Raw genomic sequence first — 26,952 nt, forward strand, 5'->3', positions numbered from 1 at the left:
TTGTGGGTTATATAAGTGGAGCGACACCACTGTTCGCCTCCGATGGCTCTTAGTCCTAACAGAACCAGTGTGGCCAAGTGGCTTAAAGAAGGGCTGCGACTAGACTCATGGAATCTGGGGTTACAATACGTAACCAACGTTCTATATCGTCTAGTCTTAGCCCTTAAGCGAGCTGCTATTGGAATAAAGCGCAGCTGGATGGGTTTACGCCACACTGGTTAGCTCAACCAATGGACACACCCAACATGTCTCCTTTTAGTGGGGGTAGCTCAGCCTCAGCCCAGGGCTTAAAAGGCTGAGGCAGCCAGAGAGAAGAGTGGGGCCACCACTAAAAAATATCATCCACAAGAGGATGAAATTCATTCAAGCAGGGCTGATGAGGTGCCATAATGCGTTCACTCAGCCTGCTGAGGTCCAAGCACTGAACGAGTGATGGATCCTGAAGACACATCTTGTAAATAAGAACGAGTAAAGGAACAGGGTGAAGCCCATGAAGCAGCCTGACAAATGACTTCCATTGACCCACCACTGTGGGGCGCCACAGAAGAGGAAATCCCTCTGGCTGAGTGAGCCCTGAGTGTCTCAGGAGGATCCAGCCCCAATGATGTGTAAGCGAGTGAACTGGCGTCACATAGCCAGAGTCAAAGGCGCTGGGCCAACAGCGCTTGCCCAAGGGAAGACTCCCTGTAGTGCACAAACATGATTTGTGAGCGGCGAATCCCTGAAGTGCGTGACACATATCGTGCGAGCGCGCGCACCGGGCAGAGAAGATGGGAAGCCGCCTTCTCCTCAGAATTATGGGGAGGAGGAAAAAGTCCAGCCAATGAAATTGACCTGGATTTGAAGGAAGTATTAATGTTTTTTGGGCACAAAGGCTGGGTTGGGGCATAAAACAGCAGACCCGCCATCTTTCCGGATCCTGAGGCATGCGGGAGCCACTGAGAGGGCGGTTTGGTCGCTCACTCTCGTGACTGATGCTAGCGCCAGCAGCAAGGCAGTTGTAAGTGACAGGAACATGAGTGAGACCTGGTCCAAGGGCTCAAATGGGGCTTCAGATAAGCCACGCAGAACCACCGTTAGATCCCACTGGGGAATTAGCGGACGGGACACAGGTCTGTTCCTTCTGACACCTATTAGAAAACGTTTTGTGAGGGGATGATTGAAAACAGATCTATCACCAAAACCCTGGTGACAGGATGAGATAGCTGCAGCATATGTCTCAACAGTGCTGAATGCGAGGCCCCTGTCCATCAGTATCTGCAGAAACGATAGGACATCCGCCAGCTGGCAGGAGAGCGCTTGAACATTCCGCTCTGTGCCCCAGTTCTGGAAAGCTGCCCATTTAGCAGCGTAAGATGCAATGGTAGAGGGCGCCCGCGCACTCTGAATTGTGATGGCCACATCATGCGGCAGCCCAGAAACCCCTAATCGAAACCGCTCATCGGCCAGACCCACAGCCGATGGCTTATTTCCGGAGGATGTCTGATTATCCCATCCGCCCGGGGAGGGGCGTCCTCCCTTCGCGGGAGTCTCCACGGGGAGCCGGACAGTAGCGCTTGCTGGTCCGGAAGCCATGACGCGGACAAGCGTCTGGGAGCCACCAGAATTACCGAGAGCTGTTCTGACCGAACTCGGTCCAGGAGACGGGGAATCAGAGGGACTGGTGGAAACGCATAAAGGAGCGTTCGAAGCCCGGGCTGGTGTGAGAAGGCGTCCGCTCCGAGCGAGGTTTGGTCCCGGAGACTCAGGGAAAACCACAGGCGACACTGAGCGTTTTCGCGAGCCGTGAACAGATCCACACGGTTCCCCGAACCTTATCCAAATCTGTGATATCAGCGCGGGATGCAGACGCCAGTCGGAGTCGCGGGGACCCCCTCTCGACAGGATGTCTGCCGCTACATTCAGGATCCCCGGAATGTAGGTGGCACAGCAGGTGGACATGTGCCCAACACAGTAAACCTGTGGCTATGCGCAATAGAGGGGGGGATCGAAGTCCCCCTTGGCGATTTATGCAGGCTGCCGCCACCTGGTTGTCTGTGTGAACTTCGACATGACGGCCATCGAGAAGGGCAGCGAAGTGCATGAACACATTCCTCATTGTCATAAGCTCCAACACATTTATGTGCTCGTGCGTGTGGGAGGGCCAGCGATCTGCCACGTAACAAGCACGTGCCCTCCACCCCAGACAGTGACGCATCCATAAACACAGATACGTGTGACGCAGGACGTCCGATGGGAACCCCGCGTGAGAGGATGCAGGGATTCCCCCAGTGAGCGAGGTCCCCGCCCACTGAGGGGGGAACCCTCAACATACGTCTCTTCTGACGTATCGGGTGTACCCGGAGGCAGATGAACCAACTTTGCAGGCGCCTCGAGCGCAACAACCCCAGCAGCACCACCGAGTGGGCTGCAGCCATCATGCCCAGAAGTCTCATGACTAACAGGGCTCTCACGATCTCGCGGGGTTGCACGCGGGAGATCACCGTGGTGAGATCTGCCGCTCTCACCGGCGACGAACGTGCTCTCATTAGAGAGGCGTTCAGCTCCCCCCCGAGAAACATAATCGACTGGGATGGAAGAACAGAGTTCTTCCCCCAGTTTATAGAAAACCCCAGGGTTGACAGATGCTCTGTTAACCTCCTGGTTTGCACTGACGCCCCGTCCTCGGACCGGGCGCATCGGAGCAGATCGTCCCGGTAAAATAAAACCCTCGTTTCCGCCGTGCAGTGGCTGCAGCGCGGTCTCCGGACATTTGGAGAAAGTGCGCTGGGCTAGCGAGTAGCCGAAAGGGAGGCATTCGTGCGCGCGTTCCGACAGCGGACGTGTGCTCGAGGTCACGTGAGCAACGTCTGAGGATTGGTTTCGTGCCCTTACCGCCGTCGCTCGTACCAGAGAACTGGGAGCGACCCATGGAGGGCTGTGATCGAAAAAGCAAGTGTGAAACAGCTGGAAGAGGCTGATCCGCACCGCAGAGCGTGGAGTCCATGAAGGACGAGTGGGAGCTGGGCTCGTGCACGGGAACGTCAAAGTGCCAGCGGATAGAGCCGCGCAATGTGCGCGCTTTGCGCGTGGTCGCGACAGCGCCATGACATCCCGTCCCACCCAAAGTTGTGGGGGAAGCGGGATGAGTCGGGCCTGGCCGTAGGCTGGGGGCGGTGCGCAAATGGAGCGCACCCTTACAGCTACCCGTGTAACATGATCGAGTCCGACTGTGTGAACATGCAGATGTGCTGCAGTGCTTGGTGCGGGGAACATCATGTGTGAGGATTCGGCAGAAGGTTCTGCAGAGGACTGTAGGATTCTGCTCTCGATGTGACGTTTTTTGGGTTTTTATTTCAAAACCAAAATAATTCACAGAGTTAACATTGCAGCCATAAGCACACATATTCCCCCCAACGAGTCGTTTTCGTGGTTGTTTTCGGCGAGGTTCCTGTGACTGCCAAGGCTGTGTCTGCTGGCTCGTTCGGAACCGTTGGCCGCCAACTCCCTGGTCCCGCCTCAGTGGGAGGCCGGCTCCGCGGGGCGGGCCGTGCAGCTGGGCGCATGGAGTTTCCGCGCCGTTCGTCCCATCCTCTGGGGGAACGGCCGGAGTGCAGGCTGACCGAGAGTGGACCAGGTCTCGCACCGTGGCTGAAAGTTCAGCTGCTGAGCCCTCTAGATGATGCTCGTAAGATGGGGACCAAACAGAACGTCAGAGGTGATGTGGCCTTCCAGCATCTCTCTGTGCAGGTGTTCAGGAATGGAGGGCAGGGCCATGAGCCACAAGGCCGCTGGATAAGGGTCTGCCAGGCAGCAATGCGAGCAGAACCGGTGAGTACAGCAGCGCACAGATTGAGGATGGCATCAGCAGTTTTAGTAATGATGGTTTTTGACTCGACAGGAGAGTCAAGCTCCTCCACCATTTTGGAAACGCCAAAGGCGAGAAGGCGATGTTATTTCCTGCAGCGCCGGTCTGGAAGGCGCACTGTTGTGCGCGATCGGCGAGCCGCCTCAGCAGCTGGTCATGCTTAGTGGGAACTGCTCGCGGTCCAGTGAGGTGGTTCTTGACGCCACACAGCGAGGCCAAGTCCGGCTCCAGTGGAGGAACGGATGGCCAGCCCTGGTCGGAGAAGCCCTCGACCTTGGTAATGGGCGCATATGTGGAAATTGGCGCCTCGAGCCTGGCAGGCTCGGAGAAGGCGGCGGACCAGCAGCTCATGGCAGCGGGGAAGTGCGGCCAGACGGGGTCTGGACAGCGCGTCTGTGTTGCCCCAAAAATTCCCGCCAATTCATCCGCCTCAGGGGAGCCGGTTCTGGAACGGCTAGCCACCTGCGGGTCGCAGCCGCGGAGATGATGGCGGGCAGCTCCTGGAGCAGTGCTCTAACTGCTGGCAGGGAGGAGCGAGAAACCACTGGGGCAGAAGGACCCGCTGAGCGAGGCTCGTCGACCTCCGTGTTGTACAGGAGGGAATAATGGCTGCGGCAGCCAGCCTCGTCGTGCTCCTTACGAGGCTCGTCGACCTCCGTGTTGTACAGGAGGGAATAATGGCTGCGGCAGCCAGCCTCGTCGTGCTCCTCACGAGGCTCGTCGACCTCCGTGTTGTACAGGAGGGAAAAAGGGCTATGGCAGCCAGCCTCGTCGTGCTCCTCACGAGGCTCGTCGACCTCCGTGTTGTACAGGAGGGAATAATGGCTGCGGCAGCCAGCCTCGTCGTGCTCCTCACGAGGCTCGTCGACCTCCGTGTTGTACAGGAGGGAATAATGGCTGCGGCAGCCAGCCTCGTCGTGCTCCTCACGAGGCTCGTCGACCTCCGTGTTGTACAGGAGGGAAAAAGGGCTATGGCAGCCAGCCTCGTAGTCGATCTCCGTGTTGTACTGGAGGGAAGGGCTATGGAAGCCAGCTTCGTCGTACTCCTCGCTGTCGATGACATCGTCCAATCGGTAGGAGCCAGCCGGCTCCTGGCCGACGTTGAAGAACCGTAACGCCTTGTCCAGCGAGTACGTGCCAGCCACCGGAATTTCCTCGTCGGTGGAGGGGGTGAAGTACTCGACCCGGCGGACCTTTTCAGCCACGGGCAGAGCGGTACAAAACGGGCACGAGGCCTGGGGGTCAAGGCCAGGCCAGCGTGGTGAGCCCCGAGACAGACCTCACACTTGGCGTGCAGGTCGCCGCTGGAGATGGAGCCCGTCTGGCAGGCCGGGCAGGTCCTGGCGTCGCTGGACATGGTCGCTGAGTAGATTTTTCTTGTATAATTGCTCTTAAAAGAAGCTCTTAAGCTTGGCGTGAAGAGAAAACGGAGACGAACAGTGGAGTCGCTCCACTTATATAACCCACAAGGGGTGCCCACGTGGTGGGCGTACATTTAAGCTCTTCATGATTGGCTGATGCTGAGATCACCCTTCCAATAGCAGCTCGCTTAAGGGCTAAGACTAGACGAAATAGAACACAGGTTCAGTTGACCTCTGGTTCCGGTGTCGGTGCAGGATCAGCTCGGGGTTCTTCGACTGCCGATGACGTCAAAGTAGTTGATTGGCTGAACATGAAGCTTACGAAAGTTACGTTATCACGTTATGATTTTGATTGGTCAGAACAAAAAATGTAGTCCTGTAAATAGCCTGTATTTGATATAGCGCCTTCTAGAGTCCTAGAACCCCCCAAGGCGCTTTACAACACAACCAGTCATTCACCCATTCACACACACATTCACACACTGGTGGTGATGAGCTACGATGTAGCCACAGCTGCCCTGGGGCGCACTGACAGAGGCGAGGCTGCCGAGCACCGGCGCCACCGGTCCCTCCGACCACCACCAGCAGGCAAGATGGGTTAAGTGTCTTGCCCAAGGACACAACAGCAGCGACAGACTGAGCGGGGCTCGAACCTGCAACCTTCCGATTACGGGGCGAGCACTTAACTCCTGTGCCACCGTCGCCCCAAGTAGTCCAAAAATCAACAGTTTTTGGAGAAAATATGTTTGAATTTCCAAATGAAATGTAAAATATAAGCAAATGATAAACGGTGACCCTCAAAAGCTCTTGATGTTGATGAAATGGGGCAAAATAACATCTAAGAGCTTTATTAAAAGACACCAAGCAATATTTTGAGTCAAAGAATGCATTTGGATGACAACTAAGGAAATATACAGACAAACTCCACATTAATACTAACAGATATGGCTTCACGTATAAGAACTGTTGTATTTTTTGTCAGTCTGATGTTGGTTTTATGCAGTTTCACATTCTTTACAAAACAAAGATAATATGGTGTTTTATTAACAAATTACAGTTATAAAGAAAACATTTAGGTGTTAACAAACAAGAATTTATTAACAAAACTGCTGATGTCTTTCCAAAACGTGTGTGTGAAAGCCGAGTAGAGTTGCAGTCATGTGACGTCATCGGCAGTCGAAGGACCCCGAGCCGATCCTGCACCGACACCGGCCAGGTCGGTGAGAACTTTGTTTAGAACATTGGACAGAACAGATCAGAACAGCAGGGAGAGTCCGTGTACAAGGTCACTGTGGAATATCGGGATGGTGAGATTGGACATTTTTTAATAATATAAACATTTTACATCCTTTTAAATGTTTGATGCACTGCAGACAGGGCCGGATTATCATTGCAGGGGCCCCTGGGCCCAGTGTGCTTATGAGTGTAATAAAACTGTTTAATTTGGTTCTTCCGTCTCCTAAATATAGTCTTGACTTGTAAAACAAGCTGGTCACAATTTTTATCGGTAGAAATTATGTGACCCTGGTGTAAATCCATATTATTCATGTAAAAGTTGAATAAAACTGTTTAATTAGGTTCTTCTGCCTCCTAAATATAGTCTGGACTCGTTTGACTCTACTTAAGACCCTAAATAACAAGCTGGTCATGATTTTTTATAGGTAGAAAATTCTGTGACCTTACTGTAAATCCATATCATTTATCATCCTTCTCTTTGCTTATTTGTGTGTGTGTGTGTGTGTGTGTGCGTGTGTTTAAAGTTTTTTCTCAAAACAACAGCATGATGAGAACAAAAATAAACTATATTCATCCTTTTAAGGTCATTTGTGACATTAAATCAATGCGAAAAGGTTTGGGGCATTTTGACTAATTTACCTAGGAGCTATTGACAAAAATTACTTAATTTTTGATAAAAATTGTAATAAAAAAGATTGTATTGTATGAAAGATGTTAAACACATCTGTGTCTCATTGGTCTGGCTTAGCAACACCTTTGAGAAATTGTTTTGGGTATTAACATCAATTTACAGAGGAGCTACTGAAAGAAATCACTTTATTTTTCATAAAAATCCCAATAAAATGATCAGATCTTGTAAAATGTGATAAAAACTGCTGTGTCTCATTGGTCTAACTTGGTAACATCATTGAGAAATTATCTTGTGTATTAAAATCAATTAACTTAGGAGCTATTACAAGAAATCACTGAATTTTTTTTATAAAACTCCCAATAAAAAAAGATCAGATCTTGTAAAATGTGGAAACAAACTGCTGTGTCTCATTGGTCTGGCTAAGTAACACCACTGAGGAATGGTTTTAGGTATTCAGACTGATTTACCTAGGAGCTGTTGAAAAAACTCGTAGTTTCTGATAAAAACCACAGTAAAAAAAGATCAGATTGTGTGCAATGTTATAAAAACTGTTGTATCTTTTAAATGTAGTTAACACAAGTCAGAAGTAATTTTGAGCCATTTAGGCAATTATTCTGGAAGCTTTTTTTTTTTTTTTGTGGTACTCATTTACAAAAGACTACAAATTTGTTGATGGTCCCTAAGCGAACCACAGTTCCCATTAGCGAGTCTTCAGGACCCAGCTAACTGGCGCAGCGCACAGCATGAAGACTTATCACTGACCGTGGTGATTACCAGCTCAGTGGCCTAGTGGTAGAGTGTCCGCCCTGAGACTGGGAGATCAGGGTTCGATTCCTGGTCGGGTCATACCAAAGACTTTGGAAAAAATGGGACCCAACGCCTCCCTGCTTGACACTCAGCATTAAGGGGTTGGATTGGGGGTAAACCACCAAATGGTTCCCGAGCGCGGCTGTGTCTGCAGCTCACCGCTCCCCCAGGGGATGGGTCAAATGCAGAGAACAAATTTCGCACACACACCTGTGTGTGTGACAACTGATGGGACTTTAATAAGTCCATCGTCCAACTTCAAGCTAACTTCACCGCTGTGTGGAACCTAGGAAATGTCACTGATCTATGAAGGTGTGTGTGTGTGTGTGTCCCAGATCTCCACAAAGGTGGAGTCTCTGAAGAACAAAGTCATCTCCTGTGCCAGCCTCCAGCTGCAGAAGAGTAGGCAGGAGGAGAAGACCAGGAAGCCCATCGATCAGTGGACCAACATGGCCTCTGCTCTGACTGGAACTCTTCAAGTGAACATCGCTGATGCTTTTGCTCAGGTACGATGTTCCAGGTACCTCAGTTATGGTAATTTATACTTCAACTTTCTGATATACTGTACATTAATCACGAAGATCTGAATAAAAACAATGTGAAAATGTAAACAATAAAAAGAAACGACTGAAACAATGATAGTGGCCTGTAGTGAACACCTGTTCCCAAAGCAAACAGGAGCATAGTTTGACTTACGGGAACAGACGCAGATGACACAGTTGATCTAGAGGACAACTTTTGTTTCTGCACATGCACGTAGTTATCGCCCAAGGTGAATTCCTCAATTGACCGTGATCTGGACTGTAGGCCATATCTCCCGGCGTCTACCTGACGGAGATGAACAACTGTAAGGAGCAGCAGTTGAGAGCGTAACCCGATAGTGATGCTTCTGATGGTTACGTAGATGACGAGAAAGAAGTGGTGGACTGTTGTGTGGTTTTTAGGGAGGGGCTGAGACGGGCTCTGGGTGGTCATAAGGCGCTTCCAGATGATTGGACAACCACAGCTAAGGGAGATGGACACTGGGAACTAGGGGTATGCTGATTCACCATTTAATCCAGTGTTTCTCAACCCTGGTGCCCCCAACCCCCCCCCCCCCCCCCCCCCCCCCCCCGTCCTGCACCTTTTCCATGTCTCTGCTACAGCATACCCGGTTCACATATTATGTTAGCAGAGTTTCGTTTACCCAGCGGTTGGTCCAAGACTCCAAAATGAATCTCCAGGATTAAAAAGGAGGAAATAAATCTATAAACAGAGCGTCTGTTTCACGGGCCTTCACTGGTGGTAGCACACACTGATTGCGGCCACTAAACACCAATGCTCCCTTTTATTGGTCAATTTACGAGGTCAAAGTTTAACTTCCTCTACAGGTACTTTTCAGTATAAAAGCATACATGTATATATACACACACACATTCTTATTTACAAATTTACACAGATGCATAACATAACAGAGCATAACAGAGCACATTAGACTGATGCTTAACACCCCCACTTGCTCTGTGAGTGTTTGCACTTGTCTTCTTGTTTTAACTTTACATTCCAAATAACAGTTTGTTGAACCTGTTCAGCTTACACACAGTTGTAGGTTTAGTCATTACATCTGCGAGCATATGTTTATCTGTTCCATCTACATTCCTTTTAATGGTAAACACCCATCTTCCCCCCACTGTCTTTCTGCCTTCTGGCAAAGTTGTCAGAGTGAAAGTGTCATTGTCCTTCAGTGAGGCTAGTTCTTCCTCCATGGCTGCTTTCCATGCCTCTGAGTCAGGTGATTTTATTGCATCTCCATAAGTTAATGGTGCATCAGTAAAAAGTCTGTAGCAATAGTCCAAGTTAGTTAAAACTTGATCATCATCCTCTCTTACAGAACCTTTTGTTGCATAATCATTCAAGTAGCTCGGTCTCTTTCTCTCTCTGGTGGGATAACGCGATGTTTGTTCTGGTTCTAGAGGTTTTGTATGACTCGTTCCTTCTCCTGGGTCTTCCTCTTTCTGCCCGGGTGTTTTGTCTTTAACCTCTCTTCTTGTCCTAACTAGGAACTCTGGTTCATCATCTGACACTATTTCTGTTTGTGTCTCTTCTTCAGGTTCTCTTGTTAAAAACTTAACTAATCTGTGTTTCAGAATCTTACCACTTTCTGGGAAATAAACCAAATATGCTGGACTATTTTTGTCATGACCCACAAAAATCCCTTTTTCACCTCGAGAGTCAAGTTTCCCTTTGTTCTGTTTGTACACAAAACAGGGTACACCAAATTTGTGCATTCTTGACAAGTTCGGTCTTCTACCGCTTAACAGTTCATATGGTGTTGCTTTCAAACGTCTATTATAACATCTGTTCCTCGTAATGGCCGCCGTTTGAACAGCATAAACCCATAAGGACTTCGGTAGGTTACTCTCTAAGAGCATACATCTTGCCATATCAAAAAGCGTTCGCCAGCTTCGTTCAGCTGTGCCGTTCTGGTGTGGGGAGTAAGGGGCTGAAGTTTCATGTTTTATCCTATTCTCCCTGAGTAGTTTCTGGTACTGTCCACATGTAAACTCAGTTCCATTATCTGAACGTATACACTTTATGGTACCATATGGTGCGGTGTCAGCAATGAATTTCTCTGTTGCTTGCACTGTATCACTTTTGTGTTTGAGAAAATACACAAATATTGCACCGGAAAAGTCGTCAGTGAATGAAACAGCGTACCTAAATCCCTCTTTTGTTTCTGGACTTATTGGCCCTGCCAGATCTGTATGCACCAGTTCTAAAACAGTCTTAGCTTTAGTGTCCAGCTCTCTATTTCTTGTCTGACAAAATTTACCTTTTATACAGACTTCACAGTCTCTTTCTGTTCCAACAGTTTTATCCTTGATGTCCATCCCATCTACTACTCCCTGCAGTTTCTTAATGTCATCAAAATTGCAGTGTCCCATTATCTCATGCCATGTTTTCAGGTCATAAGAAGCATTACATTGGTCTGTTTGTTTTCTACTCACAGTTCGTAGATAGAATAGTCTGTTGTACTCCTTGATGGGGAATCTCGTTCCATCAGAATGTCTCAGTACATTATTACCTCGCTTGAAGATGACCGTTGCTCCATTGGTAGTAGCTGCCTTCACAGAGAATATGTCTTGTGGATATGAAGGGATGTATAGTGCTCTCTTTAGCACCACCTTGTGTTGAACCCCTCTGCTGTCGATCAATGTTACCACAGCCTCTCCTCTCCGTTCAGCCACTCCTCTGCTCCGGGTTCCGTCTGCCAGCTCGATGTAATGAGACCTCGGCTCGAAGTCCTCGTCGAACCTCCTGAACCTCTCTGGATCCGTGATAATGTGGGACGTTGCTCCTGTGTCCACCATCAGATTCCTGGTTCTGGTTTCGTCCATCTCGCCGTCAGCGTCTTGTAGTCGGAATGCGTATTCCTTTCCCTCGTAGTCATCAGCAGCTTTCCGTGCTTCATCATCTCTGTGTTTCTTTCTGCACACTTCAGTCTGGTGCGTGGTGGTCTTGCAATGCCTACACCACTTTTTGCGGTCACATACATTAGCTTTGTGTCCCTTTTTACCGCATTTAAAACAAATAAAGTCTTTACTATCAGCGCTCCGCTCGTGCATGCTTGGTTGAACATATTTCGGCTTCAGGTGCTTGACCCTCTGATTCATCCGTGCTGCCATCACATTGTCCTCTGTGGCAGTGTCCAACGCAGTTTTTCAGTTTCTTCATAACTTCTCAGTTTACTTTTAAATTCTGAAAAAGTCATGTCGTCATCACTTTGTGTCACATGGATTCTAAAAGGCGTAAATGATTCAGGTAGACCTTTTAAAACCATTGCTATTAGCAGTCCATCGCTCAAAGTTTCACCTGCGGTTCTCAGCGCTGTAATGGCGGCCTCGGCTCTCAAAACATAGTCCGTTACACTCTCGCCGCTCTTCTGCTGTAATGCAGTCAGTTCTGTATATAAGCTTATTATGCAGGGTTTTCCCTTCCCGGCATAGTGTTCTCTCAAGATAATTAGAGCTTTCCGCCCGTCGTCAGCTGCGTCTCTCATCACCAGTGAAAGGCTCTTATCATCCAGGAATTGTATAAGTTCGGCATATGCCTCTGCGTTCTTTGAATCATATTCCTCATCATCATCATCGTCTTTCGGTTTTAATATAATGTCTTTCAAACCTTGTAGCCGGAGGTGTCCGAGAAACTTTGTTTCCCACAGTTCATATTTATCCTCGTCTCCGTCAAATACCAGTCTTGACCAGCGGGTACTGGCTTCCGCTGTCTTCCGACTCATAGTGTCCGACACACGTCGTAGCTCTCACTCGACTCACCGGACCTGCTGTTGGTCGGTTCTGTGCTCCTCACACACTAGCAGGATGCTTTCCCAGCTGTCCTGATTAGCTTGGTGCTCAGCGTTCCTGGTTCACAATTCATTCTGGTCCGGGCATCGCTCTGGGCTCTGCTCTGGGCCCATAACCTGTTAGCAGAGTTTCGTTTACCCAGCGGTTGGTCCAAGACTCCAAAATGAATCTCCAGGATTAAAAAGGAGGAAATAAATCTATAAACAGAGCGTCTGTTTCACGGGCCTTCACTGGTGGTAGCACACACTGATTGCGGCCACTAAACACCAATGCTCCCTTTTATTGGTCAATTTACGAGGTCAAAGTTTAACTTCCTCTACAGGTACTTTTCAGTATAAAAGCATACATGTATATACACACACACATTCTTATTTACAAATTTACACAGATGCATAACATAACAGAGCATAACAGAGCACATTAGACTGATGCTTAACATATTAGCATTGCCTCCTTACGTTGACATCAAGTGCTGCAGAAGCCTGTCAATCACTCGTTTGTGTAAGTCAGCTGTGTGGCAGCAGAGAAACATGCAGGAGAGGATGGTGCTGAGGACCAGGGTCGAGAAACACTGATTTAATCGATGCATCGCGGCGTGACACATGCTGATTCAAAATCGATTTGTACGTAGAACATTGTTACATTTGAGTTGTCAAGTAATTCGGTTCTCTATAAAGCCTGATTGTTCTGCAGCTGGAGGTGTGTTGCCTATAGGGATGTGCATCTCTACCTGCCTCACGATTCGATCCGATTCCGATTATCTGCCTAAAGATTCGATTTGAGTCTGAAATGCATCACGATTCTTCACACAAAACTTTTCATTACTTAATAAAAGCAAAAGAATAGTTTTCAATTTTTTTATTTTGAAATCCCTGAAAAACAGAACATTCATCTATTCACTATAGTGAGCAATAATGTTTAAAGTGTGCTGCCTATAATTACTTAAATAATATAAGAAATAATGTTTTCGGTAGAGCAGCTTCAAGATAGAATATTACTGAACTTAAAAATAGTAAACAAATACTGTGTTAAGTGATTCTTTCACATCCAGGATCCCAAAACCGAAATTAGCCCAGACATCCGATTTAAATGTCACGGGTACATCTTTGATTACTGGTAATGTTGGCCCTGTATCCCTGTCCGCCTTTTCTGTTTTAAATTGGCGCTAGGGCAACGCAGTGCGCATGTCATTGCAACTCTGCCCCCAGAAGTAATTATAAAACCTCAAAACTTTATTGTCCTCGCACGTCCAGAACATAGACATAGGGAGAAAATCTCATTATGTCACGTTGCCGCATCGATGCAGAATCATGCACGGCTGAATCGTGATGCATCTTAGAATCGATCATTTTTCCCACCTCTAGTTGCCTACACTTCTCACAACAGTCCTTCCATGCAGGGACAGCTGGTCTTTCATTGACGTCGTCTTTGCCGAATCAAAAATGTCGCCAAACTAGATGAAGCTTTTTATTTAGGGGAACAAGCCTTTCTCTCTCTTTGACCTTATCCGTCGCCGCTGCCAGCCTCTGTTTCATCACTTTCATCCGTTTTTTAGAAACTGAATATACCGACACGGGCAAAATGATGCTACTAAAGTCATACATGTTGGTATCTGTAAGTATTCAGTTTTTTGCTCACCTCTAATTTTAAGGACACATTTCATTAAGTCTGAAAGTCCATTTCCCCTTGTCGTTTTTGAGAAATAAAAAGTAGGGCCCGGCCGGTATTGGGGTCATTAAAGGAGACATAACATGAAAAACCCACTTTTTTAATCCATTAACACAGCGTGTTTCACATTTTAAGTGTCTAAGTGAGCAAAACAGCTTATATTATTCACTGGAGTTGCTATTTAGATATTTAATAATTAAGTTTTGGGCATATTTGTCCACCCGTTCAGTTTTTCAAATTATCTATTACATCAGTCATTTATTTCGTCAGGATAACTACCAAATATGGTCATGGCCCTCGGCTAAACACAGAGCCAATCCGCCATTTTTTCTTCTCGCTAAGATTTTTTGTAGTCCTATTGGAAAAATGCAGAATGTCTGGTTATTTTAGCCACACACAGCTCAAAACTGTTCCTCGTTTTAAGGAAGGGTGGTGTGGCAGTATTTAAACCCAGGAGCTGATGACACTACTGCTAAAAAAACACAGAAGAAAAAGTAGTGTGTGTGTGTGTGCGCGTGTGTGTGTGCGTGTGTGTGTGTGTGCGCGCGTTCGTTCGCCTCGGTTGGGTTTCAGGACTACCTGATCAAACAGACAAAAGCAATTTGTTTCCTTTACCTGAAGCAGGGGAAGGTGGAGGTAATGAGGCTTTTCAGCAGTAATGTCTCTAGTTGTGCTTGAATGATGGTGGTTGGTGGTCCAATAAGAGGAGGGAGGTGTAGCTGATGGTGGTGGAATTAAGCCTGATTTATGCTTCTCCGTCTGCGTCAGTGCGGAGACACGCAACGCCATTATCCGTCCTTGCGTAGGGCTCCGGCAGGCACACAAGTACGTACGGAGTCGAGCCCACTTTTTTAAACATCCGTCGAACGAGACGGATTACGCAAGCTTGTGATTGGTCAGGACGCCGCTGTTGTTTACAGCGCCGCCATTGCAAAGAGAGCCGAGGATAACTAGCGACAGACACGGAGAAGATTGAAGAATACCTCGCGAAAAAACTCTAAAAATATGAACGTTTCATCCTCCCGTGACTGGAGGAGTGAAAAGATGTGCAGCAAGCGTTTTATTTGTGGACGGAAATGACAGGAAACGTGGGTTTAGAGGTGGGGAGCGCATGAAGCGGTGGGAGAATGAGAGACAAATATGTCCGTGTTAAAAAGTCTCTTATAAACACAAAAAACACAATATAAACACACTATCTTGGACCGATACATGACAGGATACCACAGAACAACGCTACGCCCTCTGTTGTCCTGCCGGGCAATTGCTTTGCAACACTCTCCAGGAGACGGAGAAGTAAAAGAGCAAAATGCTTCCGTCAATACGTGCGTGTCTGTCCCTTGCGGAGCTGACGGAGAAGCATAAACCAGGCTTTAGGGATGCACCGATACGATACTGGTATCGGTATCGGTAAAAGTTAACCGATACCAATGCAGTTGCTTGAAAATGGCTTCCCTGTAACTTGTCATTTCTGTTTACCTAATATTTTAGTTTTGTGATGATTTCCATTCATATATTTTATTTTTTATCGACCTCACAGTTGTTTCCTGTTGAAAGCAGAGAAGAAAATAAAATCTGTATTCCAAATCATTGCATTTTTTTGTGTGGTAGGAGTATCGGTATCGGTAATCGGTATCGGCGAGTATTCAGATCCAAGTATCGTATCGGTTTGGAAAATAGTGGTATCGTTGCATCTCTAGGTGAAATCAGTCGTGTCTTTTAAAAGGACAGCATAGCGTCTGGGGCTGGGCGATATGGCCTCAAATCTATATTGCGATATAATCTGAAGCATGTACGGTAACGATATATATTGCCATATATTGTTTTCCTCTGTTTATATGTGTCAAAATGACATGCTTTTAAATATCCTCATGTGGCAAATCTATGCCACTTGAGGCATATAGGCCTCCTCCTCCGCCCACTCCATTCTTGCAGTCTCTCCATTCTGTTGTTCCGATGTCAGCAGGGTGCACATCTTAGTGCCGTCATGTGTTATCGCGGTATCGCGGTATTGCGATATAGCCAAAAACTCTATCATTACCCAATTTTATATCGTTTCTACCTTATATCGTTTATAGTGCCCACCCCTAATAGCGTCCCTGACTGCAACAAAATGATTTCTAACCAAGTTAAAAAAATCCTCAAGTTTGGATATTTAATCTTATTTTTAGTCTAAAAAGAAAATAAATCTTTCTCTAGAAAAATAAAATTACCTAAAATTAAGTAAATTTTGTTAAATATGATCCAGTTTGTCTTGTTTTGAGTAAAAAAATCTGTCGAAGGGTTCATCAAAAGTTGCTTGGCTAGAAATATCAAAACTAGCAAAATAACATTTTAGGTTTAAGATTTCCAGCTTAGCAGCTTTTGCTAACCCCATCAGCAGATTTTTTCACTCTACACAAGCAAATGTGGATCATGTTTAAGATTATTAACCTTATTTTAAGGTTTTTTTTCTAGAGGAATCTTTATTATTATTTATTTTTTAGACTAAAACTTATTTTAGTCATCAAATGTTTTAAAATGAGGTTTTGTTACATTTAGTCTGAAAATGCTCTAAGTTAAAATGACCAATAAACCCAAATAGAGGAAACGTGAGGAAGTTCTCGTTTACCTCGAGTACTCGGACAGAAAAAGGGGCGATCACAGATGGAAAGCTCACAGGGATATTCATCCGAATAAACACAGACGTCATCCCTTGGGACAGCCCCGCAGAGGGTGAGCTCCAGGGCATGTTCGCCGCCTTTCAGAACCAGAATGTGCAGAAAACGTGCAAAATGCAGATGTGAGAATAAACAACAAATACAAAAGTAAATGTAAAAAAGCCACTGTCCATATATGTGTTCACGTGTCCTTTAGTTTGCATGTGTGTGTTTGTAGGCTTGTGTGTCTGTGTGAGTATTTGCCTTTGTAGATGTACTTTTGAATGTCGCTCAAGAGCCCTGATAGTGATGTAGCTAGTAGGGATGTGTATTTTTGAAATTCTGGCGATACGATACATATCACGATACAGGGGAGATGATACGATACATCACGATATATTGCGATACATTCAGTCAGACGTTACAAGCAATTTTTTTACTGAATTTATTGTAAGAATGTTCAATAAACAGTCCAAACTGATACGTAACATGTTTAACATGAGGTATCTGAACCATGATGGAGGGATTTACATTTCAGTGGTGGAAACAAATCCCGTTGCATACTGCTGCCAACTAGCGGGTGGTGATTGAATTGCGCACAACAAAAAGAAAATACACAAAAGTTTGCATGTAAATTCTTTCAGGAATTAGATACAGGGCTTTTGAATATCGATGTAATAATCGCAGGAACAAATATCACGATATATTGCCATATCGATATTTCCGACACACGGCTTTTGAATATCGATATAATATTGCTGGGAAAAATATCACGATATATTGCCATATCGATATTTTCTTACATCCCTAGTAGCTAGGAGGTCACATGAGCCCAGCGGAGCAGAGATTTATCTCCTCGTGAGCTAGCCATCACAGTTCAGAGAAGGAAAAGGAAACAGCTTATTTGACTTTCAATGATTACAAACATTTCTTCTGTGGACCACAAGAGGGAGGTGGTGCGTCACCAACAGAGTGTTACAAAACTGTGAAACTACCCCTCCGACCACCAGGCCTCAGATGATTGGAGAGGTCTACTCTTCGCCAGGGTGAACAGAACTCAGGTCGCAGCATAGACCTCCTCTTCATGCTGCTGAATGACTGTGTGGCACGTGTATATTCTTTTAGGACATTTAACCCATAGATGGTCCTGCAGAGTCTTTATTCTTCCTCCGTACACTCTCCTCTTCTTTTTCCTCAGATGCTGAACATATCGTCCACAGAACCGTGCACTCTGAGGAACTGTGACTCATCCCAGGTCCACCGACCACCCACGGATAAAAGCCAGATTGGTCCAACTGTCCCTCGTGGACAGATCCGAGGTAAATAGCTGGAGCTGCTGATGCTCTTGTCTGAGGTTCCAGATTGGCTTCTGTTTAAAAACTCGGTAAAATCTTTTTTTTAGTTGTTTGTTTTTGTGTATGAATGGTAAAAACTAAAATATGCACTCTTAGCTTTTATTTGGGCACTCATTTACTACCAAGTACTGATAAACAGTCAATTTCTCAAATTGAGGGATTCCACCAAAACCCTTTCCCTTTCAGCCACTAAAAGTGTTTATAGATGTTAAGACGTTTATAGTTCAAATTATATTAACCACCAGAATACCAGGAATTAAATTAAATATTTGGTCAGTGCTTAACCCTTTGATGCATGAATTATGAAATCTCCAACCATGATTATTTAACAATGTTTTTCATTCATCTTCGGGTGTGAATGAAACAAATTTCAACAAATATTTTTTGTAACATTTAATAATTTGCATATAATTTACCAGAGGTGGAAAGCAACGAATTACATTTACTCACGTTACTGTAATTGAGTAGCTTATTTGTATATTTATACTTTTTAAGTCCTTTTTAAAAGCTGTACTTTTACTTTTACTTGAGTAAGTTTTTTAAAAAGAATTGTAATCCGCTACATTTTAAATGATATCCGTTACTGAGTAAAAATAAATTGTAGGCTTAATAAATTAAAAATATTACGTGTAGCAGCGTCGGAACAGAAAGAGACACCTGCATGAGCGCCGCGTCTAAACCGTGGGGTGTACACTTTTGCTCCGACATCAGTTCAGTCGATCAACTCGCTGTTTACCTCCTCTCTCCTCCCGGTGTGACGTCGTCAGAATTCTGCTCGGTTCGGTAGCCGGACTCGGTTCCGTGTTTGAAATGTGTTTCTCTACCGCTCCGCACGGAAGCAGCAAAATAACGTTTAGCGCTCATAACAAGCGGATTATCAGCGCTCTGCTCATAAAACAGAAGACCTGCAGGCCTCTGCGAGTTAAAACATCCTGATACTGTTCAGGCGTAAACATTGTGCTCCATCCCTGTTTGAACTCAGAAGTTGCTTCTTGATGCCACAGATATGTGATGATTTAGCTTGTTTCTTTATTTTACTCCAGAATAAGAGATTAAATTATTACTAAAGCAGTTCAATGTAGTTTAATTAGTCATTCAATTGTTTCTAACATGCTGCAGTGTGTGCGTGCGCGCTTGCGTGTGCATGTGCGTGTGTGTGTGTGTTACACATATAGGACTGCATGAGAAAGTGTGGTTTCATCAAATCCATGCATCTTATATCTTTGCTGAAGTAATGGCTCAGGAAAATAACTTATATTTCATAAATAATGACGTCTTAATAGTATCTACGATAATGTTTTATCTTCTCTTTGGTCTGGGAGGTGTAACTTATCATGATACAAGCCTTTTAAAACATGTTAAAGTGTTACAAGACGAGATAAATGCATGAATTTAAAGTTCATGTTTAGAGTCCAACCATCACAGTTTGGAGGCTCACGCTGGTGAGGAGACATCATTAGTTCTAGTAACACCTGGGCTCCCAAGGCCTGTTCTGACAGGATGGACGTTACGGGACCCTTAAGGATTCCAGTTGGATGATTGGAGGATTATTTAGGAGGATTGGAATGAACAAACTGATTTCAGTGGTGAAGGGTTAAATGAGTGAGTGAACCCACTACCAAGGATGAACTCTGCTAACTTTAAAAATCAGCTGCTCTAAATAAGCATGAAGGTCAGAGAGGAGCTCTAGGATGGACATGGATAAAGGAACTGTAATGTAGAGGTAAAGTAGGGCAGGGCCAACGTTAGCAGCTGTCATACGCTCCATCTGACATGTTTGACTGCATTAGGCTTGTTATGTTATGTGACAGGTTAGAGCACAGTCTCATGTTAGAGTTTTGTCATGAAAACATCGAGATACCTCACATACTGATGGCGTCTAAAAAAATATTTTTTCTCAAAATTAAGAATAATTTTAATCACAATTGAAACTTACCATCCTAGAAAAACCTCGTCCAATCAATGTGGATGTCCTGTTCTCACTGATTGGATAGAAATCCCTCCTTCAAGCTGAGCGTGTGTGTGTGTGTGTGTGTGTGTGTGTGTGTGTGTGTGTGTGTGTGTGTGTGTGTGTGTGTGTGTGTGTGTGTGTGTGCGTGCGCGCGCGCGCACACGAGCGAATTGTGAACTGGCGTTGTGATTTAGCACTGCTTAGATGTAGCCATCCTTACGCTGACAAAAATGTAACTAAGTAACTTTTACTTTGAGTACATTTTGTTTACGATACTTTTTACTTTTACTTGAGTAAAAATTTAGGCAAGTACTTTTACTTGTAATTGAGTAAAAAATTATCAAAGTATTGGTACTTGTACTTAAGTAGGAAATTTTAGTACTCTTTCCACTTTTATAATTTACTACATGTCCACCAGCGTGCATTCTGAACATGAAATATGTTGGCTGGACTTACTGAAGTCCACATAGAGGGGCTCAAATGCAATGAAGTCTTCAACAGGTTTGCTTAATAGCAAAAAACGAATACAATTTAGAGAACCTGTCCACTGTAATGACCACTTTGCTTCGAGGAGTTAATTTTTTCATCTTTATGTTCTAGTTTAAGTTACCTTCACGCCTCAATTGATAAGACCTTATTAGCTCAGAGCACAGCAGCTGTTGTTTGGGTTATTTTTTTTTTAGTCTGACTGTGCTCTCTCTCTCTCTCTCTCTCTCTCTCTCTCTCTCCTCTCTCTCTCTCTCTCTCTCTCTCTCTCTGTCTCTCTCTCTGTCTCTCTCTCTGTCTCTCTCTCGCTCTGTCTCTCTGTCTGTCTCTCTCTCTCTCTCTCTCTCTCTCTCCCCTCTCTCTCTCTCTCTCTCTCTGTCTCTCTCTCTGTCTCTCTCTCGCTCTGTCTCTCTGTCTGTCTCTCACTCTCTCTCTCTGTCTCTCTCTCTCTGTGTCTCTCTCTCTGTCTCTCTCTCTCTGTCTCTCTCTCTCTCTCTCTCTCTCTCTCTCTCCTGTTATTTTCCTGCAAGAAACACACAGTGATGCTAAAAACGAATTAGAGTGGAGGCTGGGGTGGAGAGGTCAATGTTTCCTAAATCATGGCACAAACACAAGTGCAGGTGTAGCTATTTTAATTTCCCCTAAATTGATGATAAATATTATATCAGTAACGACTGTAGTGCAGGGCAGGGTCCTATGGGTCAAAGCCACACTAGAAGGCTTTATGATAAACCTCATCAGTGTTTATGCACCCAACCAGGGATCAGAGAGGGGAGAGATGTTTAGCATACTTGGGGAGGAGTTGAATAGCATTACTGCTGATGAATGTACCATCTTGGGCGGAGACTGGAACTGTTGTATAGATTTTACTCTAGATAGATCTGGGGAGGAACCACATCTTCAATCTTCTACCCTTTTGTCAAAAATCCTAACAAAAACAGACTTATTGGATGTGTGGAGATTAAAGAATCCATCAGGTAGAGAATACACATGGGTCAAAAAGTCAGGTGGAAGAGTTAGTGCTGCTAGATTAGACAGATTTTATGTCTCTGGTACCTTTCTCTCTCGAGTGATGGACTGTCAAATAGTCCCAGCTATTTTCACAGACCATCATTTGGTTACAACTGAACTGATGCTTCATTTTGTTGGGACAACAAAATCCTACTGGCACTTTAATGTAAAGTTATTACACGATTTTACCTTTTGCTACAATTTTAAACTGTTCTGGGAGGCTTGGCGGTCCAAAAAGAATGATTTTAAGACTATCAGTGAATGGTGGGAACAAGGGAAGGCACAAATTAGAGTTTTCTGTCAACATTACACGCGGGGGTCTACAATCCAAATAAAAAAGACTATGGCAGATCTAGAGAAGGACATCAGGACGCTAGAGACTCTCTCTACTACTCAACAACAGCACACCTTAGACCAAAAAAGACAGCAGCTTGGGCGTTTCCTGCAAGAGGGCCAAAGGGGCCTTGATCCGGGCTCGTCTCACCACGATACAGGACATGGATGCTCCGACATCCTTCTTTTTTAACCTGGAAAAGACTTCAAACCAGAAAAAACAAATGGTTGGCCTTCGTCTACCAGATGGACAGTTATCCACAGACCCAGTGGAGATGAGGAAACATGCAGTAGAATTCTACACCAGCCTGTTTAAAGCCGCCCCATGTGATGTGAACTGTGCCAGAGAGCTGTTGCAGGGGCTTCCTTCCTTGACCACAGCTGACCAGGGAATCTTAAATGCAGACATAACTATGGAGGAGCTAACAACGGCAGTCTCCCAGAAGGCTGCAGGTAAATCTCCGGGGATAGACGGTTTACCTGCCGACTTCTACAAATTCTTCTGGAGCAGTGTGGGACAGGACCTGATGGATGTTTTTAGAGAGTCGCTTCAGACAGGAGCACTTCCTGCATCGTGTAGGCGGGGCGTTCTGTCCCTGCTGCCAAAGAAAGGGGACTTAACCCAACTAAAAAACTGGAGACCAGTTTCCTTGTTGTGTTGAGACTATAAGATTTTTTCTAAGTTCCTATCTAATAGACTTCGGGGATTCATCAGAGGTCTAATCCCAGACGATCAGTCCTTCTGTATACCAGGAAAGTCACTAATGGACAATTTATTTTTTATGAGAGACGTGTTTGACGTTTGTAACCTTTATGATGTGAATGCAGGTATCATTTCTATTGATCAGGAAAAGGCGTTTGATAGGGTTGATCATGAGTTCCTGTTCTCTACGCTACAGGCTTTTGGGTTTGGGGGGTCTTTTCTGGAAGGGATTAAGATGCTGTATAGGAATGTCAGCTGTATGGTGAAGGTAGCGGGGGGCCTGAGTCAACCCATACCTGTTCTAAGAGGAATCAGACAGGGTTGTCCCATCTCAGGACAACTGTATATTTTAGCTATTGAACCGCTGCTGTGTCGGCTAAGGAGCAGGCTGAAAGGTCTACACCTACCTTTACCTGTCTCTAGTCCTCCCTTAGTTGTGTCTGCTTATGCAGATGATGTGAATGTTTTTATCCATGATCAGCAGGATGTACAAGAACTCAGATCTAGTTTACTTTTATATGAGGATGCATCCTCAGCTAAGGTTAACTGGGACAAGAGTGAGGCATGTGTAGTGGGGGGGTGGGACCTTGGTAATGTCCCGCCTCTGCCAGAAGGGCTGAGGTGGGGAACGGGAGGTATTAAAACACTAGGCCTGTACTTGGGTAGTGAAAGGTTTCAGAAACAGAACTTGGAGAAGGTGGAGGCGCGGTTGTCTAAATGGAAATGGGTTCTCCCTCAGCTGTCCTACAGGGGCAGGGTGCTGATAGCAAACACCCTTGTTGCCTCGTTTCTGTGGTGCAGACTGATTGTACTGGTTCCACCACCGGGTCTGCTGGAAGGTGCTCAGAAGCTGTTGGTAAATTATTCTGGTCCGGTCACCACTGGATCAGAGCCTCTGCTCTTTGCCTACCCGTCTCAGAGGGAGGACAAGGACTTATAGACGTGGTGTCTAGAACTGCAGCCTTCAAGTTACAGACAGCTCAGAATGGTGACAGGCTCTGCTGGCTGCCCCTGGCTCATCTCCTGCTGCAGAAGGTTGGTGGGCTTGGGCTAAACAAACACCTGTTCCTGTTGAATCGTAAGGTTTTGGATCTGACAAGGATTAGTCTGTTCTACTCGGCAATGCTGGACACATTTAAGCTGCTGACAGTTTCCAGGGCATCTGACACGGGACCAGGGACATGGCTGCTACAAGAACCCTTGTTTGACAATGACTTCTTCTCTCAAGCTGGCATTTTAAGTTCATCTGCATTGCAAGTGAAGTTCACCAGTGCTGGGATTGTAAAGTTTGGTCACTTACTGAACATCCCGGCTGGAACCCTTGGTGAGCGGTTGGATGTGAGGTCCACCAGAGTGATGGAGAGAGTGGTGGAGGAGGTACGGAGTTCCTTGTCTGTGTCGCAGAGAGCCTTCATTGAGACTTGTACTCTATCTGACCAATGGGAGGATGACAGTGAGTACGTTTTTCCGTCTCTGGAGGTTAAAGCAGCTGGTGAGGGATGACAGGAGGAGAGTGGATCACTGCTGAACCCGAACACTCCAGTGTTGGGCTCCTTCCAGTCTTGTGGGAAGAAACAGCTCTATCAAACTTGTGTGAAGGTTATCAATAGGCGCTCCTTGTTAGGAGTCACGGAGTCGAGGTGGACTCAGGTGTTTGCTGCGGACGATGCCCCTGGGGGCAAAGAGATAGAGATGGGAGTTAGGTCATTGTGAGAGGAGAGAGAGTCAGTGTGTGTATGAGTGTAGGGGAAGAACAGTGTGTGTGTGTGTGTGTGTGTGTGTGTGTGTCTGGGCGTGAGAATGCTTCAGAACGTTTGTTAACAAGATTAAAGCAATGAAATATAACATTTCCATAACTGTGTGTGTGTGTGTGTGTGTGTGTGTGTGTGTGTGTGTGTGTGTGTGTGTGTGTGTGTGTGTAAATGTAAGGTTGTTTGTCATTGTAGATAATTGTGTATAAACTGAGCTGACATGCTAGCTAACCCTAGCCTGGCAAGCCAGACTAAATAAATGTATTATTTAGTCTGGCCACGCTCCATTGACGGCTCTCGGTTGTGGGGCGGGTTCTACCGTTGTCTTTCAAATGATCTCCCCATTCCACTGGACAAAGAATGTGACATTCTCTTGTTTCACTCTGTTGCATCATCCCACCCACCAGGCATATAGAGTGCCCTGATTGGCCCACAAAGCGGATAAAGCTCTGTGATTTGTTCACTAAGCAGATAGAGCACTATGACTGGCCCACCATTATGGACCAATCACAGCTCTTTATGTGTTTGAAACCCCTCTAGACAGCTGTGATTGGCTAGCCAGAGTCCTGGTAGGAGCTGCGGAGGTTCCAGTGGAGCATGCCTAGACCAAACTTTGCAAAGCAAGAATTTGGTCTAGTTCACTAGGCTAAGCTAACCCACTATCAGAATAAAACCTGCCTTGCCTTACAAAACTCTGTTTTAATGAAAAATAAACTTCTTTTCTTCATTTAACATCAGGAAATGGTGGAATTTGATCAGTTTGACTAACTAGAAAAATTCATACAGTTGAGTTATGAATAAAAGAACTTTTGCATCGTATTCAGTCCTGAGCCGTAAAAAGTCCTGTAAACAAAAGCTGTTTACTGGGTAGAACACTTGTGCATCAACTACATAATAAATGTTTTCAGACGAGTTCCTTACAGCTTTATATATATATATATATATATATATATATATATATATATATATATATATATATATATATTTGTCTTCCTCAGGTGAAGCTCCTGACCCTGTCCCTTTTCACTTGCATTTGAAAACCCCTGCTCCGACCTTGGGTCCTGCCAGAAGACTTCCTACGCCATCTCCAATCATCAGAGTGCCGAATAAAAACTGTTCATCCCAGAAACAAGCAGCAGCCTCCACCCAGTTACCCACCGCACCCCAGCAGCCACATGGATCTACAGGACCTGTTAAACCAGGTGGTAACGCTGCAGAAGCAGCGGAGGCTCCGAGAAATGAGCCACTGGTCTCCAGTTCCACTTCAGCATCGGCCTCCTGCAGTTCTCTGATGCCTCCCTTTCCCGCTGCTACCAGTCTCACAGATCCCAGTCGTGTCCCGCCCACTGCTTCCACCCATCCCTCTGCTCCTCTCTCCAGCACCACAGCTGCTCTGCATACTGGGCTTGAACAAACCAGTAAACACCCTACAACCGACCAGCCCAGTGCAAATGAAGGCACATGTGCAGTGGACTTTGAGAGGATCTACAGCTTCCTGAGTGCTAACCAGAACCCCAGTGAGAGCATTCCTCTCACACCGATGGGTGAGTCAGTGATGCACGGTTGTTTAGTTTTTCACCATCGGATCACTTGTTTTCATTGACTTTTGATGTTCATTCATTCATTTATATGTTTTGTGTGTGTGTGTGCGTGTGCGTGTGCGTGTGTGTGTGTGTGTGTGTGTGTGTCTTTGTCTGCCTGCTCTGTCTTCTCGATCCCCAGTGAGTCGTGGAGGATGGCTGCTTATACTGAGCCAGGATTCTCTGGAGGTTTCTTCCTGTTAAAAGGGAGTTTTCCTCTCCACTGTCGCTGCATGCTTGCTTAGTATGAGGATTGCTGTATAGTCGCTGACACTAGTCAGTGACTTGATGTAATTTGCTGGGTTCCTTATATAGGAAACATTATTTCTGATTGGCTCAATGAACTGTGAATTGGAATGTTTATGTGAAGTGCCTTGAGACGACTCTTGTCGTGATTTGGCGCTTTATAAATAAACTTGAATTGAATTGAATTGAATTACAAGACCACTTGGCATTTCCCACAACCATAAAACTGAGAAGGGTCTTCTTGTTTCAGTGAGGCTAAAGGAATAGGGCTTCTAACGTTTCACAGTGAAAAATCTAGAATACTGTCTGAAATAGATTTATTGTCCCATCAAAAATCTGGAATTTTTCTACTTTCACCCATCCCTCTCAGACAGGTTTGGGAAAATGTGGTAAAAAGAAGACGACAACCACTCATATTCCCAGACTTTACTTCATTCTTTTAGAAAACTGTACAGTCTGACATTCCTAAATGGTAGTGGGCTGAAAATGGATTAAAGCTCTAGACGCGTCCCAGAGACGGCTGTGTTTAGGGATTGGATTCAGAACGCAAAGCAAACTTTCCTCTTACTGGTTGTACAAGAAAATAGGATTAGCTCAAGATCAAGACCAGCGACAACGTTTAAAAAGAGTCCTTCACTGAAAAAACGAATTGTACTTATTTTTTAAATAGTCAGTAACTCTGAGTGTTTTATGTAGGCTGAACAGGAAAATAGTCTCCTACACCTATCTCCTGCATTAGCTTCTGATAGAAAATAGACGGTGAAATCTACGTCACACCGTCACTAAAGCCCCCTTCAGACAGGCCATGAAAAACGGAAATGTTCGGGACTCTGTCCGTAAGACCTTCGTGTCTGAATACAAACATCCGGATAACGTTTTCTGTGATTAAACCGGACGAAGCCCCTAGTAACAGGACCGGACTTGTCACGGACAGGGTGGCTGCTCCAGACTGGTGAGGTTGAGTTCCGGACAGGGAGGGGGGGACCGGGGGACGCTGTGCGCACCTA

The 26,952-nt window shown here is 45.6% G+C and overlaps 1 protein-coding gene across 2 annotated transcripts in view; it reads left to right on the forward strand.

The window, feature by feature from the left end:
• Window positions 1-26,952, forward strand: part of snapc2 (small nuclear RNA activating complex, polypeptide 2) — a 37,510-nt gene that overhangs the window by 829 nt on the left and 9,729 nt on the right. For both annotated transcript variants that reach the window (XM_054733677.2, XM_054733680.2), the window contains exons 2-4: window positions 8,218-8,388; window positions 17,728-17,848; window positions 25,118-25,663. In XM_054733677.2, coding sequence (XP_054589652.2) covers window positions 8,218-8,388; window positions 17,728-17,848; window positions 25,118-25,663 — 838 coding nt within the window. The remainder of the gene's footprint in view (window positions 1-8,217; window positions 8,389-17,727; window positions 17,849-25,117; window positions 25,664-26,952) is intronic.

The sequence above is a fragment of the Nothobranchius furzeri genome, chromosome 3, assembly GCF_043380555.1.
Source record: "Nothobranchius furzeri strain GRZ-AD chromosome 3, NfurGRZ-RIMD1, whole genome shotgun sequence".
Taxonomy (NCBI): Eukaryota; Metazoa; Chordata; class Actinopteri; order Cyprinodontiformes; family Nothobranchiidae; genus Nothobranchius; species Nothobranchius furzeri.